Source organism: Cavia porcellus, unplaced genomic scaffold (assembly GCF_034190915.1).
Source record: "Cavia porcellus strain 051 isolate PalLab524CR breed Dunkin Hartley unplaced genomic scaffold, mCavPor4.1 scaffold_17, whole genome shotgun sequence".
Taxonomy (NCBI): domain Eukaryota; kingdom Metazoa; phylum Chordata; class Mammalia; order Rodentia; family Caviidae; genus Cavia; species Cavia porcellus.
The window spans coordinates 62714271-62739344 of NW_026947500.1; the positions used below are offsets into that span (position 1 = coordinate 62714271).

General features: G+C 53.4%; 2 protein-coding genes across 8 annotated transcripts in view; one reads left to right on the top strand and one right to left on the bottom strand.

Moving 5' to 3' along the window:
• The window catches only part of Ddx11 (DEAD/H-box helicase 11), a 27010-nt gene extending 14630 nt beyond the window's left edge, over positions 1-12380 (top strand). For 2 of the 3 annotated variants that reach the window (XM_003468196.5, XM_063228364.1), the window contains 20 exons: positions 189-276; positions 667-875; positions 1959-2111; positions 2875-2921; positions 3169-3248; positions 4110-4154; positions 4261-4328; positions 5358-5396; positions 5530-5641; positions 5743-5877; positions 6243-6355; positions 9125-9197; positions 9449-9552; positions 10158-10307; positions 10556-10624; positions 10712-10812; positions 11043-11127; positions 11387-11465; positions 11622-11776; positions 11858-12380. In XM_003468196.5, coding sequence (XP_003468244.1) covers positions 189-276; positions 667-875; positions 1959-2111; positions 2875-2921; positions 3169-3248; positions 4110-4154; positions 4261-4328; positions 5358-5396; positions 5530-5641; positions 5743-5877; positions 6243-6355; positions 9125-9197; positions 9449-9552; positions 10158-10307; positions 10556-10624; positions 10712-10812; positions 11043-11127; positions 11387-11465; positions 11622-11776; positions 11858-11887 — 1935 coding nt within the window. In that variant the 3' untranslated portion in view covers positions 11888-12380. Of the gene's footprint in view, positions 1-188; positions 277-666; positions 876-1958; positions 2112-2874; positions 2922-3168; positions 3249-4109; positions 4155-4260; positions 4329-5357; positions 5397-5529; positions 5642-5742; positions 5878-6242; positions 6356-9124; positions 9198-9448; positions 9553-10157; positions 10308-10555; positions 10625-10711; positions 10813-11042; positions 11128-11386; positions 11466-11621 lie in introns of all 3 variants that reach the window. The other variant, XM_023564471.2, reaches the window with a different exon arrangement.
• On the bottom strand, positions 12372-18867 carry Washc1 (WASH complex subunit 1). Of its 5 annotated transcripts, none has more exons than XM_063228367.1 (12): positions 18674-18867; positions 17275-17356; positions 16104-16364; positions 15189-15300; positions 14963-15045; positions 14693-14829; positions 14415-14544; positions 14081-14282; positions 13818-13991; positions 13196-13354; positions 12769-12837; positions 12372-12673 (listed from the first exon to the last, which is right to left on the bottom strand). In XM_063228367.1, exons 3-12 carry the CDS (start codon positions 16284-16286, stop codon positions 12534-12536), a joined length of 1389 nt encoding a protein of 462 aa, XP_063084437.1. In that variant the 5' UTR covers positions 16287-16364; positions 17275-17356; positions 18674-18867; the 3' UTR covers positions 12372-12533. The 5 variants fall into 5 exon arrangements, with proteins under 5 accessions (XP_063084437.1, XP_063084438.1, XP_063084436.1 ...); XM_063228368.1 differs by having other exon boundaries at positions 16104-16327; positions 18674-18866; XM_063228366.1 differs by having other exon boundaries at positions 14963-15109; positions 16104-16256; positions 18674-18865.
• Between the last annotated feature and the right edge of the window lie 6207 nt (positions 18868-25074).

Below are 25074 nucleotides of genomic sequence, written 5' to 3' on the forward strand. Positions count from 1 at the left end.
CCGCTGCCCTCCTGCCCCACCCCACACCTGTCTCCCGGTCCAGAGTCCCAGATTGGACAGACAGTGGGGCCGAGGTGGCTAAGCTGTAGGCACGGCCTGCACCCTGCCTGCTACTCCTAGGAAGGAGGAAGAGTGGTGGCTCCATGTCCCTCACCACCCATTTCTTCACCTCGTCCTCTCGGCCTTAGAACCTTTGTGTGAACGAAGATGTGAGAAGCCTGGGTGCTGTGCAGCTGATCAATGACCGCTGCATGGAAATGCAGAGAAGCCCGCATGGTAGGAGCTGGGACCAGTGAGGCCATGCCACGCTGGGGCAGGGAGCAGAGGGAAGGCTCGGGAAGGGCCTGGGCCTAGACCAGGGGCCCGGGAGCCCAAGTCCAGACCGTGGGGTCCTTCAGGCAAAGCCAGCCTGGCCCTCGCCTGAGAAGGGAAGACACCTGGTCCCTGGCCTGGAGGTGGATTTACATGCAGTTTACGGAGAACAGAAAGTAGCCTCAGCTGATGCATCTGATGTGTTAGCAGATGACACCGCCGAGGCAGAACTTGGAGGGTCCTTTAGACCCCCCAGGGGAAAGCAGGGGTTCCTCCATGTCCCCGAGCCTCTCCTGGGCACTGAGACATGTGTGGTCCTTCCTGTCTTTGCTCCTGGGCCTGTGCCATCCACAGAGAATAAGAACAGAGCTGAGGCAGAAAAGCCGAAGAGAAGACGGCAGGAGGGCCGGACCGCCTGCCCCTTCTACAACCGAGAGCAGACACAGCTGCTCCGGGATGAGATCCTGGTGGCAGCGAGGGACATGGAGCAGCTGGTGGCCCTCGGGAGGGAGGCCCGGGCCTGCCCCTATTACGGAAGTCGTCTCGCTGTCCCTGTGGCCCAGGTTAGCACATGGTCCTGCAGGGGCCCCTGCCCTGTTGTCAGCCATGCTGGCCCATTCTAATGGGTCCATGGGCAGGAGGCCACTCATCAGCATGGGACTCTGCACTGGGTGGTTGCATACAGAGAAACTGAGGCACGCTCTTCCACCCTGCCGTAGTCTCCTGCCTGACCCTGACCTTGCATGGGTGAGGTGAGTGTAAAGAGTGCAGGACCTGCTGATGGACACATTGGAGGAGGCCAGGCCGTCAGGGTCCTGAAGTCAGCTCTGCCCTCGTGGTGTCCCACTGAGGTGACTGCGTGCTGCATGTGACATTCAGTGACTGCCCTGGGTGGTCACTGTGTGAGCTGTGGTGCTCACGTATGAACCAGGACCTTGCTCTTCCCAGGTTCTGAGTATTTCTCATTGTTCATCACTGTTTTCATTGTTCATCACTCGAGACTGAACCCAGGCCTTTGCACTGAGCTGCATTTCCCCATCCTCTTTTTTTTGCTCGAATTTTTCTAAATTTTGAGACAGGGTCTCATCACACTGTTAAGATACACAGGCTGAGCCAGAATTTGCCATCCTGTCTCAGCCTCCGAAGGGATGGGATGACACATGCACCACCACACCTCCTTGGAAAATCTTTATAACAAAATTTACCTAAAATTGACAGAGTGCTTTAGTTTTGCTTACCGCCCTCCACTCCTCTGCCCTCAGCTGAGGCAGAGTTTGTCGAGCTGCAGATAAGGAAACTGAGTCTCCGAGGTTACACAGCTGCACAGCTGAGAGGTAGCAGCCCTAGCACTGGAGGTCATTGTTGGTTCCTGGCCTCAGAGCCACCTGAGGGCTTAGGGGAGGTCAGCAGCAGGGATTCGCCAGTTCCTTCCCATCCTCAGTCCACTGCAAGCCTGCTATGTCCACACTTCTGAGATGGGCTGCGGCTGCAGTCACAGGTCTACGTGGTCACTTTCTGTCCGAATTTCTCTACACATGGATGGTCTGGGTAGGAAACAACACAGCTCCATCAGGACCGAGATGGGCGGGTGGGTTCCCCACAGGACCAGCCCAGCCACCACCCCAGCAGCCCGCTCTGCCCTCCAGCTGGTGGTGCTGCCCTACCCAATGCTGTTGCATGCAGCCACTCGACAGGCTGCGGGCATCCGGCTGCAGGGCCAGGTCGTCATCATCGACGAGGCGCACAACTTGATCGACACCATCACAGACATACACAGCACGGAGGTCAGCGGGTCCCAGGTGGGTTGACAAGCTTGGGGCTGTGGACTGAGGGCCCCAGTGCTTGATTCTTCCGGAGACAGCGCTTGGTAGAGCTGCACAGTCCCACTGTCCAGCTAGGATGGGCCAGAGAGCAGCGGGAGTCTTGGGTTGCTGGGTCTTGTTATTCTTTGCGTTGCTTAGGGGGATTTAATTGGGGTGCACTCGGGATCCCCAGGAGTTTCTCTCTGTAATCTGTCGCATCCGTGTGCTGCCTCTATCCTCCATACTGACCCCCTTCTGGGTGGAAGGGCCAGATCCTGGCTGACTCTGGGAACCTGGGCACTCAGGCAAGGCTAGCACCTGAGATCACACAGTACAGCACCCAAGGTCACAGTGCAGGGATGGTGAGCCGGGAGGGGACTTCTGGCTTCACACCAGCGGAGCAGGGTCCCAGGTACTTTAGGCGGGGCATGACAGTTACCATGGGAAACACCAGGTTTTTCCTTATCCAGGGAAAACCAGCAGGGAGCTTCCTTCCCTGAGGGTTTCAGCCTCTCACGTTGTCCAGCCTGGAAGCAGCTGCACACAGAGCAGAGCTTCCTGTGCTCTCAGCTCCGTCAGTCTCAGGGCCACAGACCACACACCATGGGTTCCTGGCTCCCGCTCCCCATGCCCATGACAGCTCCTGTGAGTCCTGAGCTGGCGTTTTCTGCATATGGTGTCAGTTCTCCCTGGCCCAGCTCTCAGCCGCTTGTCCAGAGCCTGGTCTGACCTCAGCCTGTGCTCCGTGCTCCATCCCCAGCTCTGCCAGGCCCACTCCCAGTTGCTGCAGTACATGGAGCGGTACAGGTGGGACATGGCCCCAGGGTGGGAGGGAAGGTCTTGGTCGTGTTGGCCTGCAGAGGGTGTGCGCGGTCAACTTCCCGTCCTGGTCCTGTGTCCACAGTGGGTGCCCCACTGGGCCCTGCCTGCTTGGGACAGGGCTTCTGGCTCTTGGGGGCCAGCCTGCCTTCCTGGGGTGGTGATAATTTGTGACCTGGCCAGGTAGCAGGGAGCTGTAGGGAGCCCCACTCAAGGCCTGCGGGTTCCTCCACAGGAAGCGTCTGAAGGCCAAGAATCTGATGTACATCAAGCAGATCCTGTATTTGCTGGAGCAGTTTGTGGCTGTGCTGGGAGGTAGGCAGGCACTGCCCCAGTCCCCACCTTTTCCTTGGCTGCCAGCAAGGACCCCAAAATCTCCCACAGGTGTTAGCTGTGTCTCCATCATTGATCTTCCAGATTCTCATTCCTTCTGCCGAGTCCAGCAGTCAAACCTCACAGCCTAGTGCATTTGCCCACATTCTGTGCTCTTTCGTATGTTTCTTTTTGGTACCAGGAATCAAACTCAGGACCTTGCACTTGCCAGGCAGGCGCTGGGCCCTGGTGCCTCTGTGCCCTTCCCCCCACCACACTCTTCACCACACTTGATGCAGTGCGTGGCATTCTGTGAAGGGGTTGTAGTCTGGCAGCATATGCAATGCCCAGCACAGCCACAGCTTCATTTGTTCCATGATGGGAGCATCCTGTCCATTTGAACCCAATTCACAGATGAGTCACTGAGTGGAGACCAGGTGCTTCTTATGTAACCCTGGTATGGACCCCTAGCCTATCTGTGTTTGTGCCCGCAAAGGTGGGGAGCCAGCGGGGATCTGCAGAAAGATCTTAACCCAATGGAGCTCCCTGTTTCCTCTACTTTGACCACTGCAACCCCACACCCCGGCAGCCATCCGCTCCTTGCGCTACACATGGTGGGGGCCGTCTGCCCTGCTCAGGAGGAGGCCCGAAAAGAAAGAATCAGGTTCCATGTGCATCGGGCCGTGAGGCAGCCGGAACCTCTGCCCTCTCAGCGGCTTCTCTGCCTGCCATACACGACCAAAAGCAAAGCAGCCGCTGGAGCTTGCTGCGATGGGAAGGCTTAGTCCTGTGAGCAGTGTGGAGATGAGAAGGCAGAAGTGGGGGGTGGGCAGCTCCACTCTGACCTGTTTATGTCTCTCTCAGGGAATATCAAGCAGAACCCCAACACACAGAGCCTCTCACAGACAGGTGAGGAGTTGCTTGGCAACCTGGGTGATCTGAGCTTCTCTGTCCCTGTGACACCGGAAGCCGTGCTCCAGTGCAGGCCCCCAAGCCCTTCTCTATCTGCTCTCAGGGACTGAGCTGAAGACCATCAATGACTTCCTCTTTCAGAGCCAGGTGGACAACATCAACCTGTTCAAGGTAGAGCTGTCGCCTGTCAATCTGGGCCCATCATGCGTCCTTCTTGGTGCCAGCTGTGGGCGCTGCTGCTTTCAGATCACAGAAGGAATAAAAAGCAGAGACCCCGTCACGAGGCAGTCTAAGGACCTGAAACACAAATGCAGGAAATTATTGGCCCCTTAAAACACTGTATACCTAGGAACTAAGTGACCTTCACTCTGGGGTTGGGCTTTCTTGGACCTCGGGAGGCACAGTGGAGACTGCAGGTCCCCCCAACTCCTCTTCCATCTCACCCCAGAGCCTCAGCTTCAGTCACAGCCTCTGACATTTGCTTGCCCTCACCCTGCATATCCGGATCCTGTGCATGGTGGATAGCCACTGTCACTGGAACCACCACCCAGTGACTCTACAGCTTTAGCCAGCCCTGTGGACAGAGCACATATTGTGTCCTGGGCAGTGACAAGTGGGGGCCACACAACAGCACCCTGAGATAGGAGCAGAACAGTCCCCACAGCCAGTGGCTGGGCCGCACAGTGTCCATACCAACTAACCTTTGCTTCCATAATAGCAGGGCAGCACCTGCCTTTTGCCTTTGCTTATAATGTTTTTTGTTGTTGTTTTTGTTTTTTTAATCTGATTCTAAGCTCCTCACGGTCCAGCTCAGCTGCCATCACTAGGAAGGAAAGCAGGGGACAGACCATCTAGGGAGCAATCAGAGCCATGGGACAGTTCTGAGGAGGCCACTGGGGTGGTGCTGTGCTGGTGGGCAGAGATGGAGGAGGAAGAGGGGCAGGGTGGGCGTGGAGCTGAGCTCCAAGCTTGTTTTGTTTTGCTTTGCTTTGTTTGGAGACAAGGTCTCATTGTGCAGTTCAGGCTGGCCTTGAGCTCACTTTGTAGCCCAGGCTGGTCTCGAACTTGCAGCAGTCCTCCTACCTCAGCCTCTGGAGTGCTGGAATTACAGGTGTGTACCACCATACCTGGCAGGCTGCTTTCTAAAGTGCACATTGCAGCCACCGCCTCCTCACGGTCATCTCTGTCTCACGTTTGCAGGTGCAGAGGTACTTCGAGAAGAGCAAAGTCAGCAGGAAGGTATGGCCCCACCCTGGCCCTCACTGCCTGGTGTCCTGCCTCCGGGGTCCCCACTCCTCAGGCTGGGGGAGGGGTATGGGCTGCAGCCCTGTGGAGTCCCTGTGTTACACCACCACCCTCTCTCCTCCTCCAGCTCTGTGGCTTCACGGAACGCTATGGTGCCATCCTCCCACCATCCCGGGAGCAGTCCAGACTGGCAGGGCTTCAGCAATTCCTGCAGAGCCTGCAGCCAGGGGTGACCGAGAGTGAGTCTCAGGGCAGGAAGACGAGCTGGTCTGCAGGCGTGGGTAGCACTGGACCTGACCTCACTCGGGTCCCGGCCTCTGTCCTCCCTCCGCCCATGCAGCTCCTGCCGCCGCCCCCCCAGAGGAGGCTGAGGTTGAGGCCATGCGCGCTGCTTCCCCACTGATGCACATCGAAGGCTTCCTCACAGCCCTCACCACTGCCAACCAGGATGGCAGAGTCATCCTGAGCCGCCAAGGTACCGAGCAGCCTGGCTGGGCTGCTTCCTGAGAGGGCCGGGCTGCAGCAGGGAGCTGCACCAGGGCCTCTGGGCACATCCTAGCCTTACCCAGCTTAGCAATCGCCAGGACGGGCAGCAGCCCTAAGAGCAAGAAGTCATCTTCCGGCTGTGTAAGCTGGATTGATTTTTCCCTTTGCACTTGGCTATGCTTTGCCTCTGTGTGTGTGCGCGTGTGTGACGGCTGTGCTGTCTGCCTTGGCACTTGTCCTGGAGGGAAAGCAAGGCTGGACTCCCTGTTCCGTGCCAGCCCATGTGTGTCCTGCAAGGCACCCAGGAGCCCTGTGCTCAGGCTGGACCTGCCCCTCTGTCTATCCCCCTTTCAGGCAGCCTCAGCCAGAGCAGCCTCAAATTCTTGCTCCTGAATCCAGCCGTGCAGTTTGCCCAGGTGGTAAAAGAATGCCGGGCAATGGTCATTGCAGGGGGCACCATGCAGCCGGTAAGGACCCCAGCCCCCATCTCCTGTGTCCCTGTGCTGGGATGGCTCAGGGGAAGGAAGCAGCCTCAGTCAGGTGTCCTCCCTGTCCCGCTGGTCCCCAACCCAAAAGAGGTGATGCGCAGGCCCAGCAGTGTCCCCTGGGTGGCACTACTAAGGCCTCACAAAGCCTTTGTGTGTCTCAGATCCTTGGTGCCTCCCTGAGGTCCCTTCCTGCCCCACCAGGGAGGTGCCCACCTTCTGAGGCTGGTGTAATGTAGGTGTTTTGGGTTTCACCATAGAAAGCAGAGAGGAGCAGTGGGGGAGAAGCAGGTCCTCATTTCACACTCAGAGATGAACCATAGCGTGCAGCACAGCAGTGCCTTTCTGGGGTTAAGTTTCACAGATGTGTATGCATCTTAAAAACAACAGAATCACCTGTATGTGCCATTACGGTTCGCTTTTGCACTCAGAAGCTAGTAGCACATAGATCTTTCCTGGTCAGCGGGGATACATTTACTCCTCTGTCTCAGTTACTTTTTACTTCTAGCTGAGACACAATTCCCAGAGTTAAAAAGCGGAGAGGTTTCCTTGGCTCACAATTTGTAGAGGTTTCGGCCCGTAATTGGCTGGGTCCTAGGCAGAGTAGCAAGCCAGAAGAGAAGCCGTTCACAGTAAGCAAAAGACAGCAGAAACAATCGGGGCAGGGAGAAGACAGCCTCTTTCTGTGCCTTGTGCTGTATCCTGGCTGCTGGGATTAGGATGGTGCCGAGCCAATCAATGGACGACTGACTTTGTGATCACCCACCCTCAGTTCAAGCATTGCACGGTGGATCAGTCACACACTCTAGATCCAGCCACCTTTGGGAGAACAACCAGACACAAGTCTGGGCTCCCCCCCTCCTGTCTTCCAATCCCATGGATTCAGTGCATTTCTTGGACCACTCTGGCATTTCTCTGCTCTGAACAGTACTTCTGTGGGAAGTGCAGCCAGGTCTCTGCCCAGGAGTTCTGTCCGCAGCCACACATCTGGCAGACACATGCTGTCCTGGGCTGCTGGGGTCCTGAGCCCTCCCCAGCCTCTGTGCCTGCTGCAGCCACCGTCCTGCTCTATTTATTTTTTATTGCCCAGATTTCTAGATTTTTATTCAATCTTTGCCTTAGAGTTCTCTTTGAGGATCACATGGTCTCTGAATCAGCATAGGGAGCCCTTGCCCACATACTCTGGTCCTGTGGACCAGACCCCGGGCCTGGCTGCCTCATTTCCACACAGGGAAGAGAGATGCATCAGTGGAGGGCAGCACCTGGCACTTGGTGCCAGGGTGACCCAGCTGCTCCCAGTTGTCACAGTGCCTAGGCTGTGTCTTGGGGACACCGAGGAGATGCAGTTTGAAAAGCAACAGTGTGTATCGATATTTTCAAATCAAAATAAAAACTTAACTTCCTGGACCTTACATTTAGATCCCTTGGGGCAGGCAGAGTACGATGAATGTGTGTTCAGTGAAGATGACAGCCATAAAAATCCCGGGTATTTGGTTGCTGAATGAACGTGTAGTTTCTTGGTAGCGTAACGTAACTATTTAATCTCTCAGTATCCTTGAACAGCCTGAGAATCACATCCCTGCCCCAATAGGAAACCTGCCCAGGGAAGGGGCGCTGCTGTGCCTGCCAGCTCTGCCTGGCAGGGTGCATTGCTGTCTGAAATCAGGTGTTTCTCCCAGTGCTTCTCTGGGTAGTGGAACCAGTCACTAGGAACTTTTTGGTTTCAGTGTAGTTAGAGTTTGCTTTTTTTCCTTTTTGACCTAATTTTTGTTTTTAAAACATGTAACCACTCATGCAGTTCAAAAGTTAAAACTCTATTAAAAATACAGCTGGGGACTCTCACTCTGTCCCCCAGCCTACTCGTCCCTGCCCCGTGGGGAATCCTTTTCCTCAGCTGAGGCTGCAGCTTTCTGCTGGTTTTGCTGGGTGGCGCTGCCTAGTGTTTGGTTTGAGAGTTTGTTTTGTTTTGTTTTGTTTTGTTTTGTTTTGTTTTGTTTTGTTTTGTTTCTAAAATAAACACCTGCCTGCTCTTTCCTGTGTCCCGGAGATAGCCTTGTGGTTTCTGGAGTGCGCTGGTGGTGGTTGGCCAGTGGCACGGTGAGGGCGAGGTCTGTAAGCTGTAGGGGCCCCGGGTGCTGTGCCGGGTAGAGGTGGTGCTGCTCAGGCAGCAGGCAGCTTCCCTCCCTCCCCGGGTCCATCTCACTGTGCAGACGGCACCCTGAGGAAGAAAAGCTGCCTGCCTAAGCTGCATCTGTCAGCTGTGCGAAGCTTAGACTCCTAGGTAACTGCTAGGTCTAGAAAAGTGAAACTGCTTGTCACTTGCTAACAGTGACATTTCCCTCCCTGGGGTCATGACCACTGTGTATCCCCCTCACCCAGGCAGTGTCTGTGAGCTCAGTTCCTCACCAGTGGTTCAGCTTTAGGGACAGGTGGGAGCTGTATGGATCTAAAGACTTTCCTGTGATGATTTCGACCCAAAGCCAGGCTTGAAACCCCCTGTGCCAAATCGGCCACCTTTTTGTGTTCCTTCAGTCCTCTGAGGAGGCCGCCAGCAGGTCATTAATGGTTGTTTTCTTGTTGATAATTCTGCATCAGCCTTTCTGGGCTTATTTCCTATGCAGTGTCCCAGTGGCCACCCAGCCCAGACTTCTCCCTCTGTTCTCCCTGCCGAGCCTCTGTGCCCTCCATACCAAGCCTGAGGTCCTTTTCCCTAGCCCTCAGGATATCACACACCTCAAACCCTGCCTGCAGGTGTCTGACTTCCGGGAGCAGCTGCTGGCCTGGGCTGGGACGCAATCCGAGCGCGTGGTGGAGTTTTCCTGTGGTGAGCAGACCCTATGCCGTGACCTCTGCTCACTAGTTTTTGCCACTGGCCAGGCCCTGGGTGGGGACACCACAGGGCGGCTTGTCACCTGCTCCCTTCCTGCTTTCATGCTCTGTGACCTGCCATCTGCATCGCCCAGGGACCCTCAGTGAGGTCTAAAGACCCCTTCCTATGTGGAGATGGGTGGGGAACAACCTCCCTGGACCCCTCCTGCCTGTGGAGCAGTTTCCAACCCCTCCCTTTCTCACTAGGTCACGTTATCCCACCAGACAACATCCTGCCCCTGGTCCTCTGCAGTGGGCCCACCGGCCAGCAGCTGGAGTTCACCTTCCAGCAGAGAGAGCTGCCTGCAATGGTGGGTGCCATGCTCAGTGCCCCTAGCCCTCATGCTGCGGCACATCGCTCTGGGTCACCTGGCCGGTCCTGGCATTTGGAAAATCAGTATGAGGGCTCCCTTTCCAGCTGGGCTCCTAATAAGTGGAGTCTCTAGATATTTGTCATGAAGGTGTGGGCTACCCCTACCCCTGGACCTTTAAGTGAGTTTCCTTCAGCCCTCCAGGAGCCTCTTGAGGACCAGAGGGTGAGGGGCTGCCCACTGCTCTGGTTCCCTTAGTAATGTCAGCACCACGCCAGGCGGGCACAGGGCTAGGGACACATCTCCACTGCTGCCCAGGGACAGGCACCTCTTTTGTCCTCGATGCTGGCGGTCAAGGATGCTGGGATCTGGGGGACTTGGTGGCCTGACAGTGTCCTCTCTCAGGTGCTGGCACTGGGCCCTGGGTCACAAAGACAGGTGTGTTTGGCAAGAGGCTGGCACATGTGCCTTCCTGTGCCACTCACGGGGCCAGGTGGCTGTCATGCTCCTGGGCCCACTCATGCCCTGGGTTGAGCTCCGCCCTCGGCCTGGAGCCCAGCTGTGGTGTCGTGGGCACTGCTCCTCAGGGCCTCTCTGCCTCCTAGATGGAGGAGACAGGACGCATTCTCTGCAACCTGTGCAACGTGGTCCCTGGAGGGCTGGTCTGCTTCTTCCCTTCCTACGAGTACCAGCGCCAGGTCCTTGCCCACTGGGACAAGAGTGGTCTGCTGGCCCGCCTGACTGTCAGGAAAAAGGTGAGCGACCCCTTACCCAGCAGGTGTTTCCAGGGTGGCAGAACCGGGGGGGTCCCTGAACCCAATGGTGCTGCTTGTCCCGGTCCCTCGCCTGCACCCCTTCCAGGGTCTCTGCATCCTGGCCCAAGGGATCCCCAAAGCTGGGTGCTGTGAGGGTGGCCTGTCCCTAGAGTGCAGGCCAAGCCCTTGAGGCGATGTGAGCACCCACGTTCCTCAGCCTTTCCCTGGAAGTCTGTCTCTCCCTGCAGCTCTTCCAGGAGCCCAAGAGAGCCAGCCAAGTGGAGCAGGTCCTGTCCGCATATTCCAAATGCATTAAGGTGAGGGGGGCAGGCCAGGCACGGGGCCATGCAGGCCTGGTGTTTTTCTGGCCCCAGCCTGGTGCTCTGCATGGGGTCTTTCCACAGAGGTGTGGACAGGCAGGAGGCCCAGTGACCGGGGCCCTGCTCCTCTCTGTGGTGGGAGGGAAGATGAGTGAAGGGATCAACTTCTCGGACGACCTGGGCCGGTAGGTGCACCCCTCTTCCCTCCTGGGTCCCTGCGCCTGCCTGGATCTCACACTTCAGGGTCTGTACGCAGGCAGGATGCTCAGGATGTTGAGGGGGTGGCAGGGAGTGGTGGGCTGACTGTGGAACAGTAAGCCAGGCTGAGGCCTTGGAGACCCCATTCATTGGTCCAGGTTGGATCCAATGGGCAGAGGGTAGGCTGAGATGCAGGCGTCACCTCCATGTTCCCCAGGTGTGTGGTAATGGTGGGCATGCCCTACCCTAACATCCGGTCTCCTGAGCTGCAGGAGAAGATGGCCTACTTGGATCAGCGCCTTGTGAGTCTGCTGGCTTCCAGAGGGTCAGAGGGCTGGGGATGGAGAGTGGGGTGACCCCTCGGGCTGGGATGCCAGGCTTTGCACTGTGATTGCTGTGTGAATGCTGCCTGGCTCATCAGCATCGATGCATGCATGTACTCTTACCCTCTCGGTGTCTCCACGGGGTCCCATCACACCTTCTGGGTCAGGAGGGTCATCCCCAGGGACTGGAGGGTCATCAGGCAGGTGATAGACACTTGTGTCTCCTTTACCATTGCAGCCCAGGAGCCCAGGGCAGGTGCCCCCGGGGAAGGCACTGCTGGAGAACCTGTGCATGAAGGCTGTTAACCAGTCCATTGGTGAGCTGCGGCTGCCCTGGCCCTGGGATGAACAGCCAGGGCTGGATGGGTGTTGGGGAGGGGTGACAGGAGGAGAGACCTTCCTTACAGGAGGGGACCTGGGATGTGTGCTGTAGGGAGGGCAGATGTCACTCAGAGCCCTGCCTCTGGCCCCAGGCAGGGCCATCCGCCACCAGAGGGACTTTGCCAGCATCGTGCTCCTGGACCAGCGATACACTAGGCCCCCAGTGCTGGCAAAGCTGCCGGCCTGGATCCGAGACCGCGTGGAGGTCAAAGCCACTTTTGGTGCTGCGTTCGCTGCACTGCGGAAGGTCAGGCCGGCCCTCTCCTTCCCTGGCTCCCAGCGCCCAGCCCGAGAGTTGGCTGCTCACAGCCTTTCCCTGTGCCTGCAGTTTCACCGGGAGAAGGCGGGGCCCTCCTGATGGCAGCCTCATCCCTGCCTGCCCTGGTCCCTGCTGTGTGCAGCCTTTGGTGTCCCCACCAGCCCTCACGCTGAGCCAGAAGCTGCCGGATCAGGGTTGCACAGTGAAGCCAGCAGGAGCGGATGAAACAGTGGGTCCTGCCATAGTGTGGCCCAGCCCAGGGCAGCTTATGCTCTGCCTGGGGACGAAAGAAGTCCCCACTCCCCTAAGCACCCACCTTCCTATGTTGAGGTCCATCCTGCCCCTCCCTCCCCCAGCTCAGAAGGGCAGAAGACCCTGTGCCCTTCCCCTAGACACGCCATGGAAAGGTGCCTTCCCCTCCCCCGCAGCCACTCCTGCTCTTGGCTCCCCTCCTCTCACCCCAATCCAGAGAAAGGGGCCTTGGTCCCGAGCCTCTGAACCCACTTAGAGGGGGCAGGCCAGGCTCCAGGAGACCTCTGCACCCTGCCCAGCCGCCCTTCCTAATACATCACGCACTCCTGGCTTGTGCAGCTTCTCCTGCCCCGCTTTATTGGTTCCTGGCGCGTTTCCTCCCCTTAGAGAGGACAGCGCTGTGCCATGGGGAAGCCACAGGGCCCTGCACAGTACTGGGATGCTCGCAAGAACGGGCAAAGTTGGGCTGCAGGAGGTCAAGGGGTCCGAGCCCCTAGGACTCCCAGTCATCCTCGTCTTCCTCTCCCGGGGGCTGCTGTGGGGGTGGCAGCGGGGGGATGGAGTCCGACATGCGGGCAAAGGCTCCTTCTGCACCTTCACTGGCCCCTGGCCCAGGGCCTTTCCCAGAGATGCCTGAGAGGGAAGGGCTGGTGAGGGAGGGAGGCCGGGCCAGGTGCACCCCATTCCTGGATAAAGGGACAGGCGAAGCACCCCAGGTGCCCTCCTACCTTTGCGCCTCAGGACCAGCTTGTTAAAGAGATCTGACATCAGGTCCCCGCCCTGGCCCGTGGCTCTCACTGTGGGGGAAGCACAGGTGAAGAAGTGTAGGACAGGAGGGGACCCCATCAGGGCCACAGGCTCTGGGCTCACTCCCCTGTCCATGACAGCAGTGGCCCCCAGAGGTTTAGAGACTTAGGCCTGGGCTCGCCTGAGTCCTGTGAGAGCACTGAGACTCCTTGGAAGCGCAGGAGGTGGGGGAACCCTCTGACGCAGCCTGAGCTGGCAGGGCCAAGCACAAAGCCCCAAGCAGAAGCTCAGGACAAGGGTGTCGGGGCCAGCCAGGCCTCCAAGAGCACCCCGCCTGCAGAGGGACAGCCTTGGGGCCCTGACAGGCCTCCACCGGGTGTCCTGGCTGCAGGGGGAGTGGGGCCTCACCTTGCTCCTGCTCCTTCTGCTTCTTCTTCTCCAACTTGCGCTCCTTGACGCTGCGCAGCTTGGCCTTGCCGATGCCCCCAGCTTGGCGGATGGACTCCAGCAAGGTGGCCCGGCCGCTGGAGGGGTCCACCACCTCCTTAGGAGCCACCTGGACAGGTGCTGACAGGGCGGAGGTGTGAGGAGTGGCCTTCCAGGCCCATGCTGAGTCAGTGCCTGGTGTCAGACACCTGCGTCCCCCCATTTCCCACCCCGATTGGGTGCTGCCCTGCAGCAGTGGACCTGAGACTCACTAATCACCCACAAAACCTCCAGGGACCTGTGGGCCAGCAGAGACTTCTGTGCCCCTTCTGGAAGCTGCACGGGGGCTGGAAGGTACAATATTAAAACCCAAGTTCTCAAGTCTCCCTTTGCAGTCGCCCTCGTTTCCAGTGGTTCAGCTGGGAGTGAGGCCATGGCCCCAACTTTGGGCTCCCCTACCTCTCCCCTGGGATCCAAGGCCCCGAGCTCTGCAGTCCTGAGAGCAGGGCGGGCCCGAAAGGCTAGGCCATGTGAGGAGGAAACTGTACTATGGACCTCAGACATGCAGCTGCTTCCCCTTGGGATGCCCGGCGCTGGCCCCTACCTGAAGCAGGGGTGCTGCTGCTACTTTCAGCAGGGCCTGCACTGGTCGTGGCTGCAGTCTGCAGGGGTAGGCCTGCAGGTGCGCTGGCCAGCACTGCAGGAGCTGGCGGAGGTGGAGGTGGCGGTGGCGGTGGCGGTGGTGGGGGGGGTGCTATGAGCACCCCACCCTCTAGGTCTGGAACACAGGCGTGAAGCTGAGCACGCGGGAAGCAGGCTGAGTTAAGGGAGCTCCCAGCCCGGTCCACTGCCCAGAACCCAGCTCACCAGCCTTGAAAGGTGTGTCCACCTCTGTCTGGAAGGCAGGGAGCTCCGGGATGGCACCAGGGGCAGAGGGGGCAATGCCTGGGCCCAGGTCGGCACTGTACATGAGGTCATTGGCAACGCCGGGCAGGTCAGGCAGGTAGGATGGCACATCAATCTCGGGCACCTGACCGAGGTCTGGCACATAGAAGTAGTTCTCAGGGACCTGTGGGGGAGCACATGCACCATGGCTACAACATGAGGACATGGTCTGCAGGGTCACCCTGGGCCCCACAGAGCCCTCTACACCCCAGGACAGCTCGGAGCTCCCAGGACCCTGGCCTCTAGCACCCCCCACCTGCCGCTCAAGCTCCTCTCTCTTGCTGATGGACAGAGGGGCATCGAACAGCTTCTCCTCCTCCTCCAGCATCACATGGGTCTTCGTGACCGCCCCTGCCAGTGGGTCCAGGAAAACGTACTTCTTGTACCTACAGGGTGAGTGAGGTTTAGTCAGGCTTCCTGCTTTGGGGTACATCCTGCTCTTTGATGCCTAGGGCTCACCAGCTCTCACACCCACATTGCACCCGACCTAATGTGCTTCTCCCCCCAATCCCCTCAGCGCCCCCTGGGCCCTACAAGTTCTCTGTGGTATTGAACAGCAGCAGGGAGCTGACGGAGCTGATGTTGCTGGGGAGCCCGCCGAGCCCCTCCTCGGTCTCATCCTCAGGCTCTGGCTTGGTGTTCACACACAGAGGGAAGAACTTCAGCTTTTCCTGGGGGTGACAGGGATGTGGGGGGCTCAGCACCTGGCACCGTGCACCCTGTTTTGACCCAGCCTGAACCCTTGGGTATCAGCAGCCCATGTGGACCCGGTTCCCGCACCCTGGCCTGGCTGTGGCCCCAGACCTGCAGGGCCCGCTCGTCCAGTGGCCGGTGCTTGCTCTGGATGCGACGGCGCGGCCTTGGCTGGAGGCCCGGGTCCTGTGCGCCTGAGAAGACTGAGCTGTAGTCCTGCAGGCGCTCAGGGGCCGGGAACTTGGCGCTGGAGAACACCTGCGGGCAGGGACCGAGGGCTGGGGAGTTGGGCGGGGGGTGGGGGTGGGGGCGGGGCTGATGGGCGTGTGCTCCCCACCTTGATGGCCTTCTTGCTCCCCTTGAGCTTCTCGATCTTGGCCTGGCTCTTGGAGATCCGCTCCCCAAGCACCCGCAGCTGCCTGTGGCTCAGCTCCACACGCTGGGAGATCCTGCCATGCAAAGGCCACGTCAGGGGCTGCACCAAGCCACTCCAGCCCAGCAGCCTGCAGAACAGCAGGCGCCCTCTATGGACTCTGGGTCCGGCTCCCTCAGCCCCCGGGCTCCCTGTCGCTGTCCCAGGGACCCACTGTGACAGGCCTACAGGAGTGGTCCTCACTTCACAGGGCTCAGTTCCTTGGGGCCCACCGTGATCACCTGTGGCTGTGGCAGAGCTATCCGCACCCGCCCCGTGGGCCCGCGTAGGGTGCGTGAGAACCTGGGCTCTGTCAGAGGAGGAAACTGCGGGAAGCAGGGCTGCAGCCACTGCCAGCACCTGACCCGACTTGGCGAGAGTGGGGTGCGGGTCTGGGGGGCCCTGCTCCTCTCGCTTTACACTCTACAGCACGGGACCCTGCTGTCCCCCCGGGCCAGACACACACAGGCAGACTCAGGACCCACCCCTCTGCAGACACCCCAGTGACTGGGTCATGGCAGCCTCCTCAGAGAGCTGCCCGGGGTCTCCCTCTGCTGGTTGCAGGCGGAACTGCAAGAATAGCCTTTCCTTCCCTTAGGAAAGAGCAGAGCCAGAATTGGGGTGATGAGGGTCACAGTACTGGGGTTATGGAGCCCCTGGGCTACGCTGGACAGTTGGGGATGACCTCGGGCACTCGTGAGGGAAGCTTGCAGACCCGGAGCTGCTCCCACACAGCAGCCATCTGGGGCCCACAGGTCTGGGAGTCATTAAAGGGGCTGGGCTCGGAGAGGAATCCCAGGACAGGGTAGCCCTCCCTCCGCTGGGAAGGGCAGTACCCACCTGCTGAAGATGTCTCCTGAGACCTCTTTGAGGTACTGCAGGGCATCGGCCACCTGCTGGATGGCTTCCTCCCGCCGCAGGTCTGGCTGGATGAGAGGGATGGCGTAGGTCTGGCCAGCTGAGGGGCCCGGGGTCCTCACTGAGGTCATGGTGCTGTGGGTGGGGCCGGAGTGTCAGGACCATGGGCAGGGTGTTCGCATGACAGTGGGCAGCAGCCAGGGACCCTCGGTACAACAGAGTCCAGGTCAGTGAGAAGAGGGCCTGAGGAAGGAGGGTGCAGTAATGGAGGACCAGGAGGAAATAGAATGAACCAACTGCACGGCACGATGTGCTGCCCTCGGAACCTCTGTTCTTTCCATCTCCCATTCTTCAGATTGAAATCTGCCTTGGCTCTTTTTTGGGGGAAAGGCCCTTGTGCCTTCTCAGAGGCCACCATAGCCTTTCAGGAACCCCTGCCCTGTACTAATGCTGATGCGTCTGCTACCCTCTAACTTAGTTCAATCCTTTGCTTCTCCAGTCAGGAGAGGGGAAAAGAGAAAGTGCTTTCTGTGCTTGTCCTGGGATGAACTCTCCTTAGTTACACATCTGGGTGTGTGAGGGAGAAATCCAGGCTCAGGTCTCAGCAAGGACCTGCAGGAGTAAATGCGGCCACCCTGAGGCTTCCTCCTGCTGTCTACAGACAGCTAATGCTGAGCTGTTAAGTGGAGACCAGGACCACCACAACAAAGATGCGAAAGACACTGCGAGGCAGGGACACAGCCTCAGAGACAGCAAAACCCTCAGGATAAGCACCCAGTCCAGCCTCCTATAAAGTGCTAAGGAAGAAACTGCTTCCAAGTCAGGAGCCCAGAAAAGCCTCTTAGCAGACTACACTGCTCTCCAGTGCAAGGGAGCAGCAACAGGACAAGAAATGAGGCCAGGAAGCTTCAGGACAGCTGCCACCCATGACGCTGCCCAGTCTGGGGGCCACCAGCTCTGCTGCAGACAGGAAGCACTGGAAGTGTGGCTTGCTGGAACTGAAGGGCACTCAGTGCGAAGAGTACCCCAAATCCCAAGGCTTAGAGAAAAACTAATGCAAAATAGGTTTCTATGGGTTCCATGTTGCAGTGATCACATTTAAACCTGCTGGGTGAAACAACATATATTACTGATTTCATCAGTTTCTTCTTACTTTTAAAAGCAGGTGAGAGGGATGAGGATTTAGCTCAGTGGCACAGCGCTGCCTGGCAAGTACAAGGTCCTAGGTTCGATACCTGGTACCAAAAAAAAAAAGTTTATGTGAGTTAAAAGCACCAAGTGACTGGATTCTAACCTAAGGACCAAATTAATCATAATAGTCTCCTATTATCATCCCCTCTGCTAATATCTGGTAGCCCTTAAATAATTATCATGAAGATAATCATCTGAACCATCTTTCAATATATTTTCATATGCTACAACATCATCACCACTATTAACAATGCTCATGAGTGGTAATAGTAGTAATAATCATTACTTCAGTTACCTAATACCTATACACCTTAGAGCCATTCCACTCCTTCTCGAAGAATTATTTCATTCTTAGTGAATTTTTCTTTATCCCCAGTTTTTGACAAGGAAATAAAGGTGGACCAACCAAGCAGCACTGTGTCAGTCATCAAAATGCTACTTGGGATCAAGCCAGACTTAAGTTGTACTGTGTGAATTCAGAACTTTGTGACATCAGTATTTTGTTTTGTTTTGTTTTTTGTTTTAATGCATTCAAATGCAAATCTTAGGAAGTCAAAAGTTTCAGTCTCATGTGTGAGGCACTGTCCGGACCCTGGTGTAGGGTGGTATTTGTCTAAGGGGAGGTGCTGGGGCCCTACACCAGGCCCATCAGGTCCCCTACACTTTCTGGACCGGGACCTGGCTCTGTCATCTCCTCACTGCACTCTGAAAGGGAAAAAGCCCAGTACAGAGAACAGTCACCTTCTAAGAGGCCCTCGGCCTCCTTGAAAACGATTCACAACCCCCTTGGAGGGCATAATCAATACCCTAGAAAGCTGGGGATGCAGTTGAAAATAAAAGCTGGACATTTCACCCAAAGCAGGCCACCTTGGGGAGTTTTGTTACTGTAAGTCCTGGCTCCATAACTGCTGCCTGCAATCACTCTAGGCCTCTGACACCTCCTGCTGGCTCAGCTTCACTTTTACTGCTTTTTTCTCTCTTCCCCCTCTCCCCCAACCCACTGAGCTTCATCTTCAGCCCTCTTTTTACGCTTTATTCTGAGACAGAGTCTCCCTAGGTCTCTCAGTTGCCAAAAGTGGGCTGCAACTTGCGACCCTCTAATCTCGCCTCCCAGAGTGGCTGGGTCACAGGCGTGCACCACCCTGCCCAACTTGCAGATCCTTTCCAAACCGGGAATGAAGATCTGCCCCGAACGCTGGTGCTGCTGCTGCTGCCTGGACCTGGGGCCCAGTGGTCTCAGGGCGACTGCAGGATAGCGCGACCCACGCGCAGTCATAGCCCACCTCCCTTGACCTCAGCCCCGCCCCCTGCCTACACCCCACACCCCACGCCCCAGGCCCAGCCGGTGCTTGCGCTCCTACCTGGCTCGGCAGCCCTAAAGCCCGGAAGCCCGCTGCCGCCTGCCTTCCTTCCGCCGACGCCGTTGGGTCCTAGCGCCGCCCTGCCTCAGGGCTGAGCTGCCGGCCTCGCACCTTTGGCCCTGCGCCCCTCCTGCGATCAGAGGCTTTCAGCCTCCTTGAGTTGAGACTCGATTTATCCTGTGGGGAAAGACGCTTCCTTGCCAGCGCCTTCGCTCAGGGCATAGCATTCAAGGAGGTCCTGAATCTGATTCCCCGGCCCAAATAAATGAGGAATGTGGAAGCCAGGCGCAAAGACGCGGTCCACAAACCCGGCTCCGGGCGGACACCGAGGCGCAGTCCCATCCGGAGCAGCCGAGCTCCCTGGCCGACTCCAGAGAAGCCGCGGTGACAGCGAGGCCTGCGCTTCTCCCCCGGGAAGGAAGTGAGCCGAGTCCCAGACAGCGCTCCCTGCCCGGACCTGGACATCACCCGCACCCCGGGAGGCAGAGGCATTGGACACGCGGGGTCACCAGCGTTTCATACGCATTGCCTAGGCGAGGGCTTTGTACTTTTTTTTTTATTATTTCCAAAAGGCAATCTCCTAAACTCCTCCTTCTGTCCTCAGATTTAATCTTTGGTGTGGGGAGTGAAAGCACTCAGGTTAGGACCAATGTGACTGCATGGATGCCTGGAATTCTCAGTCAGGCTCACAGAGACACTGGACTGTGAAGCAGGGTAGGGAGAGGCGTTGGTTTTGGATGGGCTGGGTTTTAACATTAATTCAGGAAGATCCAGCGCTTCCTGAGAAGGGCGGGGTGACTGCAAACCCTGTGAACGCTGTGGGCCACTGACCTGTTCCCAGAGGAAGATGGCCAGGCCCTGGTGCACACCACACACACAGAGCTCAAAGTGGCAACGTTAATGGATATTTAAAATCACAATGAAAAACTAGCAGGAAGAAAGCGGGGCGGGGTAGAGAGCAAGGGAGAAAGGAATAGAAAAACAAATGCTTTTTAAAAAGTTAAATCTGCAGAAGCTCCAGCCCAGAACAGGCAATGGTTCTTCCTGTGAGCCCCTGGCTTGGTCTTGCAAACCTTTCAAGGTCACTAGGTGAAAAACTACTGGATTTCTAATAATTTTGCATTTCAGAGAAACAGTAGTAATGTTTTTTAACATAAGCGTGTGCTTTGCTTAGTTTCCTATCTACTTGTACTAAAGCATTGTTTTTCTGGCATCCACTATTAACTAGGCATCCCAGATTTTCACTTGGTTAACTCAGCAACCCTCCTAAGAGCTCAGGACTGCCAGCTTCCTTCATGTGTGGCTTAGAGATCTGGGGCCTCTTTTCCTGGTTGTCCCTGTCTCTGAAGTGCTGTGTCTCCAACTGGCCTCTCTCACCCTGCCCTTTCACTGTGCCTCTCCTAGAGGCCAGCAACAGTGCAGGGAAGGGGGCAGGGTCCCTGCAGTTGTGGGTAACTGTGGTAGGCAGGACTGGGCTTCTTGGGATGCTCTGGGGCTTGCTGAGGTACAGGTGTCCGAGGACAGGCCTTCTGCCTGCAGGACACTGGTGGACAGCATATAAGCATCCTGGGGTCCACTGAGCCTGAGTTTCACATTGCAGCCCACCTGTCACTCCTGTCCTGCCTTGTGTTCTTTTCTGTGTCTGATGCCTCCACTAGTCTGATGCCTGGGCCAGAACAAAACCAATCAAAGCAAAACAATGAAAGCATAACAAGACTTCCAAACAGGATAATAGGAAATAAACAATGGTTACCATAATATATATTTTCTTACAAATAGCTGCCCATACTATCACACATAATAAAACAAAGCAAAGCAGAATAAAAACAATCAAAACAAAACAATAAAAACATTACAGGACTTCTAAACCAGAAAATAGGAAATCAAATGGCTATCATAATATATCTTATCTTCAAAGTAGCTCCCTGTACCATCAGACACAGTAAAATCTAACAAAACAAGACAGAACAAAACCAAACTTAACAAAATGATGAAAATGATATAAAAACTCAAAATAAGACAACTGGACATTAACAGTGGATACCACTTTCCCTTTTTAGGCCTTTCTTCCCCTATCATTTTCATATGTATTATGCTTTTTTGGAAATGACTAACTCCTTTGGTTTTTTGTGCTAGGGAGATAACTTGGTGTTCAGATGTATGAATCCAAACCATTTCACCTATGAGCATCACCCAGTTGCACCCATTTACCCACAAAAGCCTTGAGATTATCCTATTTTGTAGCTGAGTAACTTTCCATTGTATGGAAATACTGTATCTTTCTTATCTATTCTGTGGTTGATGGGCAAGTTATGCTTGCTTTTTTTCTGGTCTCCAGTAACATGAACAATTGTTTTCTCTCTGATTATTAGCCTTTGAATGTCCTTCCCAGTTAAACGTATTTCCTGTATACAGTGTATTGAAGGGTCATGTTTCTTGATCCTCTTTCCCTGTTTAGTGGTGAATCAAGGCCATCTACATTAATGATTACAATCGGCACACTTTGGTTCATCTCTGCCGGGGTATCTTCCTGCTGTTGGCCCTTTACTTTTTCACTTTGTTCAACTGCCTGTCCTGTTTGGTGGTCCTTCTCTGCTGCTGTTCCTGGAGCCCTGGGCATCCTTATGTCTCTCTAGAATATCCTTCAGCACTATCTGTAGGGTTGGTTTGATTATGATGAAGTTCTTCAGTTGTTCATCATGGAAGTATCTTATTTCTTCAATAATTTTAAAAGATAATTTTGTAGGGTACATCAATCTGGGTTGGAAGTTGTTTTCTTTCAGGGTTTGAAACAGTTCACTCCAAATTCTTCTTAACTTGATGGTTGTGTTGACAACCATCTGATTGATTCTGATTGGTTTTCCTTCATAGGTGATCTTCTTTTCTCTAACAGCTTTTAGCATTCTGTTCTTTTGCTGAATTTCTGAGATCTTGATTATTATATGTCTGGATGTAAACTTACTTTGGTTATGGTTAGTTGAAGTTCTATATATCTCACTTATCTGTATGCCAGATCCTCTTCCCATGTTTGATAAGTTTTCTGCTATTAATTCTATGAATGGTCTTTTTATTTCATTTGTGTTGACCCCCAGCTTTTTTGCTGATATGCATCACCTCTAAATTATTTTCTTTGTGTTGTCTTGCAGCTGTTGAATTGTTATTTCTTGATTCCTCATTATTTTTAAGAGATCTTTCCTTTTACTATCACTAGCTGCAATCCTGTCTTCAAGGTCTGAAAGTATCTTTAGTCTCTTTTAATCAGTTTTGCTAGCTTTTGATTGACTTTTTAAATTCCTGGATCTCTTTGACTCTGTTTCATGCATTGTAATTCCTTCCTATATTGTTCATTCAAAGTTTTCATCATTTTCCTATGCTTTTTTTTATCTATGTCTTCTTCAGATATTCTCAGCAATGCTTTGTGTTTTTGACTTCTTCTGATTTACATGATGTATTATCTGTGATCTGATTACTTTTACAGCCTCATGAAGTTGTTTCTTTACTCTAGTTGCTATCCTCTCAGAGATTTCATGTGTGTGGCTTCCACTGTCTTCCATGACTGTATCTCCCAGGCCTCTTCTTTGTGGGTTGGAGGTCTGAGAACGCTTCTAGCTCCTTCATCTTGACATTCTCCTGGGTTCCTCCCAACAAAACAATTGTGGAGTCCCAGGGACTCCCACATTGGCTGACCCTCTGTGGTGAGGAGAATGGAACAGGCCCCTTGGGTTTCTCTGACCCCAGATTCCTAAGGAGTAGCGGCGAATGGGGGAAGCTTTTTCCAGACTTGTGTAGCTACACTGAGGCTTGCTCAGTGGCTAAGGATAGATGGTGGCAGGGCTACTTCTTTCAGCCTGCATGTGTACACCAGGGCTCCCCTGATGGTGGCAGACACACAGGGGTGTTTTTGTCTGATTCTCGTGGTAGGTGATGACTGCTTGAAGGAAGCTAGGGTCTCCAGTGGAAGCATGCAGCACACAGGACATATTTGGCTGTGTGTCTCTGCCCTCAGGAAGAAAGACTTTCTGATGGTGGGGTCAGGCACATAGGGTAGGATGTGGCTGTGTCTCCATGCCTGTGCTGTCTGTCCACAGGAAGCAAGCCTTTGGATGGTGGTGGTGGGTGTGTAGGGGTGGATCTGGCTGTGTATCTCTGCCCATGCTGCAAGTGCAGATTAATAAATTGAAAAACAACCATATAAAATAACCTAGAAGTTTTCTGAAAGTGGAGAGAAAAATATAAGTTAGTGTGAACAATGGAAGTATAATGCCACAAAAAAGTAAATAGAATAAATGATTCAGTTAAATATAAATTGTCAAATTGAAGGACAAATCATATTGCCTTTTGTTTTTTAAAAGACATTCTTAAGCTACATAAATATGGAAAAATTCAAAGACATGTTGTAAGTAGAAAGATGTTACTGATCAAATGCACACCAGAATAACTCTGGTATGTAAATACAATTTTGAAACAAAAACAAGTTAATGCATACTTCATTTATTATTGTATAGAGGTTCAAATTATCACAAAAAATTAATTTTGATATTATAAAGTTATAAGTCATAACATTTCCAGATATTGTAGCCTCAAATCAAAAAGAAGAAACTGAAGAATTTGATGATGTTGATGAAGAGGAGGAGGAGAAAGATATGTGGGGAGATTTAGAGGAAGGAAAAAAGAAATATCAGTAGGGAAATATATGGCTTTATACTGAGAAATCACAACAATCATGTCTTAAAGAAAAAAATAACGTCTATGCATTGATAGAATATTTCAAAATTAAATTAGCAAGCTGAATTCATCATACAGATAGCTATATTCCCTAACACAAGAGTACATACTCCGGGCCATAGGCAGCTTAGTGGTAGAGGCTGTGTCAGACATGTGGGAGGCCCAGAGTTTATTCTACACTACTTTGGGGAAAATAAGAATTTTTCATTCACATAGAGCTTATTAATAAGGAGTGAACATGAACTGGGCTGTAGGTCAAGAAGCAACACATCCCAAGTGTGATGGTGCACACCCATAATCACAGCACTCTGGGTGGAAGAGGCAAGTTCAAGACCAGCATGGGGAACATAACTACATAGCAAGACTCTGTCTTAAAATTAAAAGCTAATGAAGACATGTGATAATTAAGGACAATACAGGACATTTTTTGTTGTTTCTTGACAAAATTTCTGATATCAAGGGATATAAATGTAAAGCTTTCCAAAACTGAGAGACTATTTGTGTTTCTGTTGTAGAAAAGATGAAGTAAATGGGGCTATTTGTAATAAGTACTGTAAGAAATGTCTATTTTTGCATTGCCATTGTTTTTATATTTTTAAACTAAAAAGATGATAAAAACTATGTTGTCTTGCTAGTGTACAAAACTTAGAATAAGTAAGATCCAAAAATTACTATAGATATAGTGAAAGGGAAAGAAACTACTCAAAGGGAAATCATAGTATTTAATCATTGCAAGAGTATTATTTAATCATATTGCACGACTGTATCTCATAATCTAAACTATTTTTGAAGATAACAATATGTAATACAACAACCATTCTCAAATTCCTATTATCTTGTTTTGAAATCCTGTATCTCTATTCTGTTGTTGTCATCATAGTTTGGCTTTTGTTTGCTCACTTTCTAATTTTTCTGTGCCTTGTCTTCTCTTTAAAGTAAAAAAAAACTGATGATAAAACTTACACTATGCTGTCTCCTTCCAGTCTTCCCAACACTTCATGCTTTAGCAGAGGTGGACAGAGATGTCCCTGCCTTTTTAATGATTCTTCCTTCGCTGGACTTTGGAAATCCATGTGATTTTCTTGGGTTTTGATGACGATGCCTGTATAACTTTGATGGGGCAAAGACATCAGTGCATCAGTTACTAGCCTTCTGCCATGCAATTCTTCTGCAGACGCCATGTTTCTCTGCGTCTTCCAGAACCTTCTATCAAAGTGACTCTTCCTGTTCATGGCTATTTCCAACTTCACATGAATGCCAATGTTGTAATATGAAGCATTTGATATGTTAATTTGTGAAGTTATTTTAGTTCTTGGTACAAAGGACTATTTACAAAACCCAGCATAAATTATTTTGCTCCATTATTCATATTTTGCTTTGGATTTGTAGACCTTTTCCTCCATGCACACAGTAGTAAGGATGTTAAAGGGTCTCAATTTTGTAGTTTTCTTTAGGTATAAATTCTAAAGCCTTGAAAGAGTCAGCTCTTTCAATGACAGATTATATTTTTTAGTAATTTATCCTTAATTAGGACAGTGTCTTTATACTGAATATTCTAATAAATGTACCAAAATCTAGGTGTTTAAAATTACAATTGTTCATTTTTAACATCTTTAGAACTTAAGAAAATTAAGAGAGCCTCCGCTTCCTACTTTGTGAGTGACAGCATTGTCAGT